The sequence below is a fragment of the Odocoileus virginianus genome, chromosome 23, assembly GCF_023699985.2.
Source record: "Odocoileus virginianus isolate 20LAN1187 ecotype Illinois chromosome 23, Ovbor_1.2, whole genome shotgun sequence".
NCBI lineage: Eukaryota > Metazoa > Chordata > Mammalia > Artiodactyla > Cervidae > Odocoileus > Odocoileus virginianus.
The window spans coordinates 37,211,498-37,225,685 of record NC_069696.1 but is presented as its reverse complement, the minus strand read 5'-3'; the positions used below and the strand labels follow the sequence as shown (position 1 = coordinate 37,225,685).

General features: G+C 37.9%; 1 protein-coding gene and 1 pseudogene across 3 annotated transcripts in view; one reads left to right on the top strand and one right to left on the bottom strand.

Moving 5' to 3' along the window:
- Window positions 1-14,188, bottom strand: part of FGD4 (FYVE, RhoGEF and PH domain containing 4) — a 238,296-nt gene that overhangs the window by 73,868 nt on the left and 150,240 nt on the right. For all 3 annotated transcript variants that reach the window (XM_020911005.2, XM_070453910.1, XM_070453909.1), the window contains exon 2: window positions 5,179-5,331. In XM_020911005.2, coding sequence (XP_020766664.2) covers window positions 5,179-5,331 — 153 coding nt within the window. The remainder of the gene's footprint in view (window positions 1-5,178; window positions 5,332-14,188) is intronic.
- LOC139030690 (large ribosomal subunit protein eL33 pseudogene) lies at window positions 5,841-6,295 on the top strand (annotated as a pseudogene).

The window sequence follows — 14,188 nt, the reverse complement described above, 5'->3', positions numbered from 1 at the left end:
TTCTCATATTCATAAGTGACTACTAGAAAAACCATAGCTTTGACTGTAGAGCGATGTCTCTGCTTTTCAATACACTGTCTAGGTTTGTCATAGCTTTTCTTCCAAGGAGTAAGCATCTTTTATTTTTGTGGCTGCAGTCACCATCTGCAGTGATTTTGGAGCCCAAGAAAAGAAAATCTGTCACTGTTTCCATTTTCCCCTCATCTATTTGTCATGAAGTGATGGAATCAGACGCGATGATCTTCGTTTTTTGAATGTTTAGTTTTAAGCCAGCTTTTTTACTTTCCTCTTTCAACTTCATCAAGAAGCTGTTTAGTTCATCTTTACTTTCTGCCATCAGAGTGGTATCATCTTCATATTTGAGGTTATTGATATTTCTCCGGGAATCATGATCCCAGCTTGTAAGTCTTCCGGCCCTGCTTTTTGGATGATGTACTCTGCATATAAGTTAAATAAGCAGGGTAACAATACATAGCCTTGTCCTACTGTATATTTCCTGATTTTGAACCAGTCCATGTTTCCATGTCTGGTTCTAACTATTCCTTCTTGTCCTGTATACAGGTTTCTCAGGAGACAGCTAAGGTAGTCTGGTATTCCTACCTCTTAAGGATTTTCCACAGTTCATTGTGATCTACACAGTCAAAAGCTTTAAGTAGTCAATAAAATAGTAGTAGATATTTGTTTGGAATTCCTTTGCTTTTTCTATGATCCAACAGACATTGGCAATTTGATCTCTGGTTCCTCTGCCTTTTCTAAATCTAGCTTGTAAATCTGGATGTTGTTGGTTCATGTACTATTAAAGCCTAGCTTGAAGGATTTTGAGCATTATTTTGCTAGCATGTGAAATGAGCTCAATTGTATGCAAGTTTTATATAACTACTCACATAATAGGTTAAGCAATGTTTGGAGAGATCAGTAGTCTAGTCAAGGACATGGCAATGACATGTTAACTTTGAGGTCTCTCACTGATGATAAGCAAAATGGGCTCCACTAGAGTTAATTGTACAGATACTAAATAGAACAAAAAAAATTTAATTATTAAAAATTTCCAAATATGCAAAATAATTGGAGAATGAAAAAGTATTTGCCACTCTCAACTGAAAGAAAAATATGCAACAGAAAAGTTGTGAGTTAAGTTTTATTCAGGGACCTTACTGAGGACTATAGCAGGGAGACAGCCTCTCAGATAGATCTGAAGAACTGCTCCAAAGAGTTAAGGAAGGGGCCAAGATAAATATGAGCTTTTTTTGCTGGGAAAAACATGTAGTCAAGTACAAAAAGATTACTACTAATCGCAAAGAGTTGGATACAACTGAGTGACTGAACTGAACTGAACTGAATCACAAAGAACGAAAGATATCTTAAGGTAATGACTTTAATGCTTTTCTTTGTAGGGAAGATTCAAGGATCTGGAGTCACTGAAATTTTTCCTTAGATAGGTATCTTACTATCTAGGGGATGGCATATCCAAAGCAAAGAATGCTCCCTGTTTTTCTCTATCACAAATTTTCCTCTGGGAACACATTTAGTGGGATATTAGCTTGATCCCTGTAGAAATGGAATGGAAGGTAACATTTTTTTTTCCTTTACACCAGTTTAAATTTGCAGATTACCAGTAGGTTTCTATTACTCTTATTTTACTTACTATGAAAAACAGCTGGCTATATATTAAAGCATTATAAATTTGTAACATACGTTAAGAATGAAGCATTATACATAGAATGCTTTACTTTAGAAACAGGTGAATTACTCAACTGAGTAAATCAAATTATTTACTTAAATTATTGAAACAATAACGTGACTTTCAAAGATGAAAAAATTTTAAACATTAAAGTTTAATGTTTGAGAAGGGACAGTATGTGGGCTTTATCAAAATAATTAACTATGGAGAATGCTGTGGATCAAAGTTCCTAAGGGAAAAAGTAAGACTATCTTTAATTGCTAAGGAAATTCTTTTGAGTTATGTCTAGTATAGCAGAAAATAGGCCAATATTAGAAGTGGTGAACAAGAAAGACTTAGTAATTGGGGTTGCTCAGTAATTTGATTTACTAGTAGGACTGGTATGAAGAGAATAAACCATTGTTTCCCAAGGCCTTAGGGTATTTTCTGAGGCAAAACAACCTCTAACTATATTACAACATAATCACTACTAATAAAAGCTGTAAATATTCTCTCCTTTTAAAAACCACCATAATAAATTGCAGCCATGATATTATTAGCACTTCACATGACAAACAAATATGATTTAATTGGTGTGTGTGTGCACTCAGATGCACCCAACGCATTGCTACCCTATAGACTGTAGCCTGCCAGGCTCCTCTGTCCATGGGATTTTCAGGCAAGAATACTGGGGTGGGTTGCCATTTCCTCCTCCAGGGGATTTCCAACCCAGGGATCGAACCTGTATCTCCTGCATCTCCTGCATTGGCAGGCAGATTCTTTACCACTGAGCCACCTGGGAAGTCCAAGATTTAATTATGAGCTATTTTTAGGATCTAGATCACAGTTTCTCACACTAATGCTATTTCAGGTCAGATCATTCTTTGTTAGTGAGGGGTGGAAAAGGCTGACCTGTGCATTGTAGAATGTTGAGCAGCATCCCTAGCCTCTACGTACTAGATGCCAGTAGCAAATCCCAAATGTGGCAAGCAAAACAAAACGTCTCCAGATAATACCAGTGAGCGGTAGGGTGGGTGCCACAGGCCTGCAGAATTATCTCCAGTTGAGAATTACTGATCTAGAATAAGAGTCTTCAACTGAAGTAAAATTACATAATGGCTCTTGAAGCCTTAGCAGCAGCATCATGCATAATTTATAAAGAATTTGCCAGGAAGTGGGCATAAGGGTATCAGTGTGATAATCTGTCAGTCTGAGCGGGAAGTCCCCACTGGTATCACCTTCATTTCTCAACCAACCTCAGTCACCCAAATGTTTTTAAGGATTTGGAGAAACGAAAAGTGGCTTCTCTCTGCTAAAGGGTGGGAAATACTATCAATCAGTCAAGTCAATAAGTAGTGATCTATTTGGCAGCTGGTCTGACAATATCAAGATATAGCCTCATTTCAGGACACTGGTCTCTATATATGGGCTTCTTAGGTGGCCCAGTGGTAAAAACTCTGCCACAAATGCAGGCGACTCGGGAGACGCTGGGTCAATCTCTGGGTAGGGAAGACCCCCTGAAGGAGGAAATGGTAAACGACTCCAGTATTCTTGCCTGGAAAATCCCATGGACAGAGAAGCCTGGTGGTTGCAGTCCGAGTCATAAAGATTTGGTTTGGACATGACTGAGTGACATAGCACAACAGTCTCTACATGGAACACATTCTAAGTTTTAAACAGAGAACAGCAGAAACAAAGTAAAAGAAACATGGTGATAGAGCAAGATGCACTCAGTGAGGATTACTGAAGGCCTGCGACACTGTGTGTGAGATACAGGGAATACAGTAGTATACAAAGCAGAAAAAAAACAAACATGGATGAGCTAAAAAGTAGACCAGTCTGTAATGAATGAGAAAAACCAAAGAAGAGATGATTAAATGTGAGATTTAAGGGGTGATAGAGGAGCTAAAAGTTTAGCTGGGGCAGGGAGAGGGTCAGGAAAGGGCCAAACAACGAGACTATTTTGGAAAAAAGTATACTCTATGTTGTTTATTTTATATCTGGAAATACTCCTTTGTTATGCAAATATATATATATATATATATATATATAAATCCATATTCAAGATAGAAAGTAATCACATATGTTTAACTAGCAACACACAGACTTCAACAGAACTACAAGTAGCAAGTTGGTGCTTTCTCCCTAAAGAGCAGAGTTATTTTGGCACACAGCAGCTCAGAAAGAACACGGCTATAATTTATCTCAATGAACTAAAAACAATGAAGTGATGCAATACATCTTTCCAAAACATTCTTTATCAATAATGAAATTCTTGCTTTTCATCTGGGGAATTACATAAAATTGAATTGCATTTATTTCTTATATTTTTTACTTTATTTGAGGTCACCTTACAACCAATGAGCAAGGTGGAATTTTGTATTGTGCAAATAAAATGGCTTTAATCATGATCAGAAAAATTTCTGTTTTCATATTCAAAATGTTATACAGGAATATGGTCAAGGATTGAGGTTATAAACTCATCAATGAGTTATTCACTTGAATTTCCAATTATCTGACCTTGTTTGACAGCCATCATACCATCTCATACCATCTCATACATCTCATACCATCACCAATATAACTAGTAGTAAGAACAATAAGAAAAATAGCCTGTGATTGGGAAGACTCCATTCTAACCTCCCTTTAAAGATCTCTTTCAGAAAAATTTAAAACATAAGAACAAGGAAAGAGACCAAAGAAAATACAAATAATCCAAACAGAAATTGATTTTTTCAAAGTATAGTGATTCTGAAAATGCCTAGTGTTGTTTCCTGATTGAATGTTCAGCATTTGATATAAATGAATACGTTTGAAATAAACTAGAGGTTAAGCCAGTGTAGCATAGTTTTGTGTTATACTTCAAAAGACCTTGCTCTCAATCATCAAATCAAAATTATAATTTTGGGCTTTTTAAAGTTAATTACCATTTACTAGAAATTTACTTATAAAATGAAATGGTTACTGAGCAAAGCATTTAGAGATTTTCATCACTAAAAATTTTCCCCTTGTTGGACACTGAATGCCTGGATGAAAGGACTCAATTTTTGTGGATGATTTTACCAAGAAGCCTGAAAAGCCCCACTTCCTTCATATTGTAAAATCACATTCTAGATAAGTATATTAAAGCACTGTTTTAGAATGATCTGTTTCACAGACCCTCTCACATTTATAAAGTCATGACAACTTTGACAGTACTTCTAAGCACATATTAATTTGTTACATATTTATTATGCAAATAGTAAGTTAGACTCTGTAGTATGTCAAGCACAGTACATGAAGAGGTCACATTTCCATTAAGGGGACATATAAACAATTTATGAAAAAAGCCATAATAGGGAAATATAGAAGGTATTTTCAGAGTAGAAACCCTGCCTGACTTTTCTCCTGAAAAAACAAATGCACCCAATTCCTCAATTTATAGCTTAAAACTCTTTCTGAGTGATCATCATTCCTTTGTGTCACTTTCTTCAATGAACAAAGCATCTAACTTGATCAAAAAAACCCCAACAGCATACCTTGTGGCTTTGGACTTGCAGCTAAGTGTTTTGCTGGCGTTTTCCCATTTATTCCCTGAGCCTCTTCATCAGATGCATTCTGATCAATCAGTGCGGTTGTGCTGCTTTTCAAGCAGGGTGGAACTATAGTGATCTTTGGACAGATACTGCTGCCTGGGAGAGTTCAAGAAGAAAAGACAGGTAAATAATGATGTGGAGCATAACTACGTCTTGTGATTTAATTTCTTCTGACCCCATAAAATAAAAACAGTCACAGTTACAAGACTATGCACTAAGCACTGAAATACTTTTCCCATGTGTGCTGGCCTTGACAGTTTTCCTGAGAAAGATCTCTTTCCATGTGCTTGAGAAACCTTTATAACATATGCTGACAAGAGATTGCTGACTTCTACTACTACTACAACACACACACACACACTCTCACACTCACTCTTTCTCTCTCTCATCCCTTTCTTTGCAGGGACACAGACAGGACAGAATGTAGCTGCTATGATGCAGGCAAAGGAGAGGACCAAAGGGCCCAGCACGAATTTGCTAAGAGTTCCTTTCCAAGATCCATTCAGTTGCCAGTCATCAGGTGGCTCAAAAGAACAAAGCAGGAAAGCACGAACATGACAGTTGACTTGAAGACTCTAGAAGAATGGCTTGAGCTCTTACAGCCATCTTGGACCCTGTGGAGGCCTGCTGGGAACAGGACTTCTAAAACAACAAATATGTCTGGAAGGCTGTGGTCCAAGGCCATTTTTCGCTGGCTATAAACGGGGTCTACGGAACCAAAGGCAACACACTGCTCTCCTGAAACTTGAAGGTATATATGCTCGAGATGAAACTGAATTCTATCCAGGCAAGAGGTGTGCTTATGTGTACAAAGCAAAGAACAACACAGCAACTCCTGGTGGAAAACCTAACAAAACCAGAGTAATCTGGGGAAAGATAACTCGAGCTCATGGAAACAGTGGCATGGCTCATGCCAAATTCCGAAGCAACCTTCCTAAGGCCATTGGACACAGAATCTGTGTGATGCTATACCCTTTGAGGATTTAAACTTCTTGAAAATAAATAAAAGTGTGGATTTGTCCTGTTGTGCTTTTGTTTAAAAAAAAAAAAAAAAAAAGAATGGCTTGATTACAAATGAAGAAATACATACACACACACCATGTCCCTTGTCTTACTAACATACCCAGGATCCAAATCAATGTTATCAATACCTATGTTTTCAAAAAATGATGAGATTATGTAGGTAACACTCATATTTAGTTACAACTCAAAATCTTTAAAACACTGCAATGCTTTAAAATACTGAAATACATCATGAGACACAGAGAACAGATCAATTCTCAGTTCAATTTCTGATAAAGTTAAATACTGAATTTCAGAGACTTTTAAAGAAATCATATGCCAGTGTTTTTATACACATATTAAGTTTTCCCTCCTTCCAGCTGGCACAGTGGTATTAACAACAGACTGAACCTGTTTAGGAGAAAATAAAAATATGTATGCCATTTAAGAAACTATAATCTAAGAAAGTTTATTTTCATAGACTCCAAATATTTAAAATGAGATCTGTTAAAGATAAAAGGCCTTAAATTATTACTCAAAACAAGAAAAACTAATAAAACCTAACAACTTTCTACTGAGTAAAAAAATTCCCTCTTACTTCAACTGATCATTGGGTAATGAATACTGACTAAAAACTATAATACTGCTTTATTTTCTGGGTACACCTTAAAATATATCTAGGTAAAACAAGTTTTAGAAGATTTAATAGTTACAAGTATTGTTTGAGAAGTTATTAGAGAACAAATGCTAAAACACATTAAATGAGTTTCACCCTTCTGCTAAAATGGACTGCCATCTAAATAAAGCATTGTTTAGCCAAACATAACAAAGGCCATGAATGCAAGGTTTAAGGAACATTATGTGACAGCATATTGGTAAAATTATAAACAAAGAACTAAAAGCTAAGTCTTCAAATATATGACCTTATCTACCTTCTTAGAAAAAACAATTTAGTAGTCAAAGTATATCTGGAAACACCCACAGTGTACCAACCAGCCACTTAGTCTTTTAGGGGCATTAGAATTTTTGTTCCACAAATATCCCAAGAATGGCTTAGTATCTGAAAGACTACCTGCTGGGGTCTAGTGAAGGATGGCCTTGGGGGCAGAAACAGTGAAAATCCACAACCCAACTACAAATCAGAGGCAGAAACTGTAACCTAACAGTAAAATGAGACATTGTGAAAGCAAGAATACAACTTTAGAGATGATTTGTGGCAACAAAACAATAAAAGGGGGCCAGCTGGAAGGGGTAAATGAGAAAATAAATTAAACTGAATCTTGAAAAAATAAACCACAACTGCTACATATTAAAAGATGAAGCTACTTTAATAACTAACCTATTTAGAAACAAAACATGTCTTGAATAAATAATTTTTAACTGAAAACTAGGCACTTAATTTCTGGATAGCAAACTTGTATGATCTGATGGGTTTACAAGATTCCATTTATTCATCTCAGATAAATGCAGTAAGAGATCAACTACACATCTATTTTCTTTTAAATCCATTCAAGTCATGATTACAAATCTTTTGCCAGTGATAGTAAATCTATAGCCAGAAACTTCATTATAGATCATTATTTAAAGCCCATCTCAGACTTCAACCATTATCACAAGGTATGAAAATATAGTGAAAGATGCAGAAAACACATACTTAAAAGGTGGTTGTTTTTTTTCTAAAACAAAGACAAATATGCAACAGAGACCATGCAAAGTTCAAAATCTTTACTATTATTTATTATCTGGTCCTTTACAGGAAAAGTTTGTTGACCATGGTCTAGGTCAAACACATCATGGTAAAGGAAGTGTGACTAAAATTAAGCAGCACCATTTCATTAAACACTTCATCTTCGAACATTTGGATATTAGCAGCACAGAGGAATATTTCTTTTTGCTTGTTTATGATTGACTCAGCCTACTCACATTTGGAGACAGCCTTATTTGGGTACCAGTTGCATAACAGGGACTTGAAACCAAAATTGTAACCAGATGGTCTACCCATTCAAGAACTTTTATTATTAACAATATAGGCTTTCAGATTCCAATTAACAAAGAACCAGGAGAGGTGATTAAACAGGTATCTTGGGCACAGATACAACATTATGTTAGCATGGGGAATGGGGTCCTAACCATTTTTGCATTCCTCTGTCTCATGCTTGCTGGGTCATATCTCCTGTAAGAAATGTCTAGACATATGTAACTGCAAGATATCATCAGATATCCTCAGTTAATCCAGCCTCATCTCTGACTGCATAAACCTCCCTGTTCTAACTGGAAAGGTTCCCACTGTGGCTTAATTTTCATTTATTGTCTTCTGCATGATACTTGTGAGTGGCAGATAATCTCTCTGACTGGTTAGGGTGACTTTGTCTCCTATTTGCAAAACTTTGTGCTGGGTTGTTATATTTTGCCAACTTACTGTTGAATGGATCTTCCACAAATTAAGGTTGGATTTACTTCAAAGCAAAGTCCACTCACTTCCTGATTCTTCAGGCATAATCTCTTGTCATTGGATCCATGACATCAGATCACTCTTTATGGCCTTATTACAGCCTTGTCTATACTGCCTCACACAACCAAAACATCTCTTCCAACTGGGCCAATTCTCTAGCCCAGAAGATCTTCATGGACTGACCACCTCTCAGGACAAGAGGACCTCTTAACTTACAAGCACAGAGTAATTTTCTAAGGAAGACAATCTTCCTAGGATTATATTGCCCAGAAGGAAAGAGATACTTAAAAAAGAAAAACAAAAACAGAAATAAAAAACCCTTTATTCTGAAATAACCTTAGATTTATAGAAGAGTTGCACTCAGGCTCTTAGGTTAGCATCTTATATAACTAGGAGATGTTAAACAACTAAGAATTTAATATTGGTACAATACTAAACCACAGATTTCATTCAGATTTCACCATTTTTCCACTAACAGTTTTTTTCTGTCACAGCATCCAAACCAAGATATCATGTTGCATTTAGTTCTCCAATCTGTGAGAGTTACTCAGTCTTGGTTTGTTTTTCATTTCCTTGGCACTTTTGAAGAGTGCTGGTAGGTATTTTGTAGAGTGGCCCTCAAATTCTTTTCTCATGATTAGGCTGGGTTTACAGGTTTGGGGAAAGAACACTCTAGAGGTGATTTACCCATCTCACTATATCATTGCACGATATTAACATGATTAGCAGATGTGGTGCTAAATTTGGTCACTGAGTAAGGTAGTTCAAGGTAGGAGACAAATGGGCTCCAGGTTGGACATTTACAATCAGTCAGCCTCTCTTTGCCTTTCCTGAGATAAGAGATAGGTGGGCTGCAGTTGAGGTATTACAACCAGCCCCCCATTTGCTCTAGGAAATGGAAGTAACAACAGAAACCAGGTAAATAGCTAGTCTTATCTCTTGTTAACACCTTAAGGCAACAATCATTGCAAGGACAAAGAGAGGCAAAGATTCTTCTGAGTAAAAGTTAAGATAGACACTATACATGTTCAGCAAGGCTCCTTGAAGTCAAAAGTCAAAGGATGATTCCAGGCCATAATGAGTCTTGCTCCTCCCAGAAGCCTTCACTTCAAGATCCATCTTGACTGTGTGCACATCCCAGGGCAGGGTCCCAGGTAGGTCAGGTGTGGAAAAAGAAATTAGATAACTGGTTTGAAGGAAGACTAAGGTCAGTTAGTCTTAAGACAGATCCAGAAGAACTGCCTTTATGTAAATGACTTAACACCAGTCTTTATAACGTTTCTCCTCACTAGGGGGGAGGATGCCCACATCCTTTTTCTCCAGTAGGAAATCTCTGCCTTGCTTCTATCTCAACTAAACAAACTGTTTCTTTATGTGCTCTCCCACTTGTTGTTCTGCTCTGTCTTTAATAATAAACTTTGTACCTGGTATTTACAGTTTCTGCCTCTGTGACAAACGCATTTTTCACTGGGATCCAGGAAAAATTATCTTCCAGCCCTTGCTGACTTGGTGGCTAGGACTCCAAGTTTTCATCCAGGGTACCCAGGTTCAATTCCTGGGCAGGAAATTAAGATTTGACTTCATGCCACCGAATGCTGCTGCCTTGCTGAGATCAGTATCTGCCAAGTTTATCCACAGGAAAATGTTCTAATTATTATAAGACATTTTTCAACAGTCTTCTCCTATCATCCCTTCAAGATTCTCCATTTGTCTCACAGATCCTGGATATGGGTCATATCTCCCATATGCTATTTAAAATGCCTAGACTAAGACATCAATTGCACTTAAAAAAAAAAAAAAACAGTCATTAAGGTTATAAAACTCATGGCTTACAACTCATTTGCCAAGGGTTAACAAATCTATAGCAAGTAAATTTATTTCAGAAAACTACTTTAGTTTCCCAAACTTGAAGAACTCAATAACAAAATCCATACCCATGCCCACCCTGCCTTGCCAAATAATTATTAAATCACAAAGGAGAAGAACTTTCTTCCTGTTGGAGAAGAAAATATATGGACAGTTTCAAGATATTTCCTTGGACCTAGAAAATCGAAACCTAGGAACCCAATCTACAGAAAAAATTTTGTGTGTGTAAAAGCATATGTACATGGATAATCAATGCAACATTATGCAACATACACAGCTGTGAAGAACAAAATAAGACTGGGAAAATCTTCAAGGTGTTATTAAATAAAAGACAAAAAACTAGAAAAGTATGTATAATATAATCTAATTTAAAAAAAGACACATACAAACATGTATAAATGTACTGAAAGGAATGGAAGGTAATATGACAAAGGGGTAGGGTGAGAGAACAAACGAGAACTTGTATGTTTTGCTGTCCATAGAGCAATATCATTAAAATCATTTATAACAAAAATATACTTCTATAAAAAAGAAAATCTATGAAAGTTGCCAAGTAAATGTACTACAAATTATTTTGAAAAGAATACCCTTTATATGTCATAGCTCAGTTGGAAAAGAATCCTCCTGCAATGCAGGAGACTCCAGTTCGATTCCTGGTTCGGGAAGAACCACTGGAGAAGGGATAGGCTACCCACTTCAGTATTCTTGGGCCTTCCTTGTGGCTCAGCTGGTAAAGAATCCGCCTGCAATGTGTGAGACCTGGGTTCGATCCCTGGGTTGGGAAGATCCCCTAGAGACGGGAAAGGCTACCCACTCCGGTATTCTGGCCTGGAGAGTTCCATCGACTTTTTTTTAGTCCATGGGGTCACAAAGAGTCTGACATGACTGAGAGACTTTCACTTCAACACTCATGGGTGCACACATATGTTCACAGCAGCATTATTCATAATAGCTAAGCTGTAGAGGCAAACCAAGTATCTGTTGACAGATGAATGAATAAATAAAAAATGTGGAATATATATACTATCGAATATTATTCAGCCTGAAAGTGAAGGAAATTCTGATACATGCTACAGAATGGGTGGCCTTGAAGCCATTATGCTAAGTGAAACATGTCAGCTGAAAAACACAAATACCTTATGATTCCATTTATATGAGTTACAAAGAGTAGACAAAACTGGGGACAGCAATTAGAGTAGTGGTGCCAGGGACTAGAGGGATGGAAGAACAAAGTTACTATTTTACAAAGTTTACAAAATATTACAAAATATTACTCAGCCATTAAAAAGAATTCATTTGAATCAGTTCTATGAGATGGATCAAATTGGAGCCCATTATACAGAGTGAAATAAGCCAGAAAGATAAAGACCAAGACAGTATACTAACGCATATATATGGAATTTAGAAAAATGGTAACGATAACCCTATATACAAAATAGAAAAAGAGACACAGATGTACAAAACAGACTTTTGGACTCTGTGGGAGAAGGTGAGGGTGGGATGTTCAGAGACAACAGCATCGAAACATGTATATTATCAAGGGTGAAACAGATCACCAGCCCAGGTTGGATGCATGAGACAAGTGCTCGGGGCTAGTGCACTGGGAAGATCCAGAGGGATCGGGTCAAGGGAGGTGGGAGTGGGGACCAGGATGGGGAATACATGTAAATCCATGGCTGATTCATTTCAATGTATGACAAAAACTATTACAATATTGTAAAGTAATTAGCCTCCAACTAATAAAAATAAATGGACAAAAAAGAAAAAAAAGTTAAGTTTTATAAAATCAAAAAGAGTTCTGTGGATGGATGGTTGTCACAGCACTACAAGAATGGAATGTACTTAATGCTAGCGAGGGCTTCCCTGGGGACGCTGTGGTAAAGAACCCACCTGCCAGTGCAGGAGCCCAGGGTTCAGTCCCTGGGTGGGAAGCTCCCCTGGAGAAGGAATGGCAACCCACTCCAGTGTTCTTGCCTAGGAAATCCCATGGACACGGAGCCTGGCAGCCTACAGTCCAGGGGGTCACAGAAGAGTTGGATATGACTTAGTAAATTACAACAATGCCAATGAACTATACACTTAAAATAGGTAAGATGTTAAATTTTTAATTATGCATTTAAATAAAAAAACAAAAGAGCATATTTCTTGCCTAATAAAGAAAAAATAAAGAAATATTAATACATTCAACCTGCCTACTTAGCATCTCCACTAGTATGTCTAAGAACTAATTAACACTTGACACATCCAAATCTGACTCTGTTATCTCCCAACTCTCACTCAAAATAAACTGCCTTTACCATCTTCTCCATCTCAGTAAATGGCAACCTCATCTGTGCTTAGGGCTAAAAGCTTGGAAGTATTCTAAAGTCCTCCTGTTTCCTCTCGCGCTCTATATCCTAGTGAAAGTCACTCAGTCGTGTCTGACTCTTTGTGACCCCATGAACTATATAGTCCATGGAGTTCTCCAGACCAGAACACTGGAGTGGGTAGCCTTGCCCTTCTCCAGGGAATCTTCCTAACCCAGGGATCGAACCCAGGTCTCCCACATTGCAGGCGGATTCTTTACCAGCTTAGCCACAAGGGAAGCCCAACAATACTGGAGAGGGTAGCCTATCCCTTCTCCAATGGATCTTCCCAACCCAGGAATCAAACCAGGGTCTCTTGTATTGGCAGGCGGATTCCTTAGCAACTGGGCTATCGGGGAAGCCCAAAAGGGGATGTAACCACCAGGAAATTCTGTTGACTCTACCATCTACCATTACCACCTGCACAGCTCCTACTCTGGCCTAAATCACCACAATCTTTGACTGGATTACAAGCCCTCCATCTGGTTTCCCTGCACCCACCCTGTTCTCAGTGTGTGTGTCCTTAGTCGCTCAGTCGGGTCTGACTCTTTGTGACTCCATGGACTATAGCCAGCCTGGCTCCTCTGTCCACTGCATTTTTCAGGCAAGAATACTGGAGCGGGTTGCCATTTCCTCCACCAGGGGATCTTTCCAACCTAGGGACTGAACCTGTGTCTCCTGTAGCTCTTGCATTGCAGGCAGATTCTTTACCTCTGTGCCATTGGGAAAAGTACTGTACTCAGTACATGTTTTCAAAAATGCCAGACAGTCCCTTTTAAAACCCAACGCAGATCATGTCACTCCTGTGCTTAAAATTCTTCAACAGCTCCACATTTGACTCACAGTTTAACAACTGAACTGTTGATCGCAGCTGACAGGCTTTACATGATCTGGTCTTTAGTCCCCTTAAAAATGACCTCATTGCTTAATACGGCCCCCTTGCTCACTATACTATAGTCATACTGGTGCCCTGCTATTCCTCCAACAGGAAAAGCATGCTTTACAGGCATTGGTCTAGCTGTTTTCTGCTGCAATGCTCTTCACCCAGATGACTGCTTTCTCTTCATATCTTGGCTCAAATTGCATCTTGTCAACATGGGCTACCCTGACCACTCTTATCTAGTATACCTGCTACTCAAAGTTATAGCAGTTATACTTAACTGTTATAATACATAGTTATCAGTTCAGTTCAGTTGCTAAGTCGTGTACAACTCTTTGCAACCCCATGGACTGCAGCATGACAGGCTTCCCTGTCTATCACCAACTCCCGGAGCTTGCTCAAACTCAT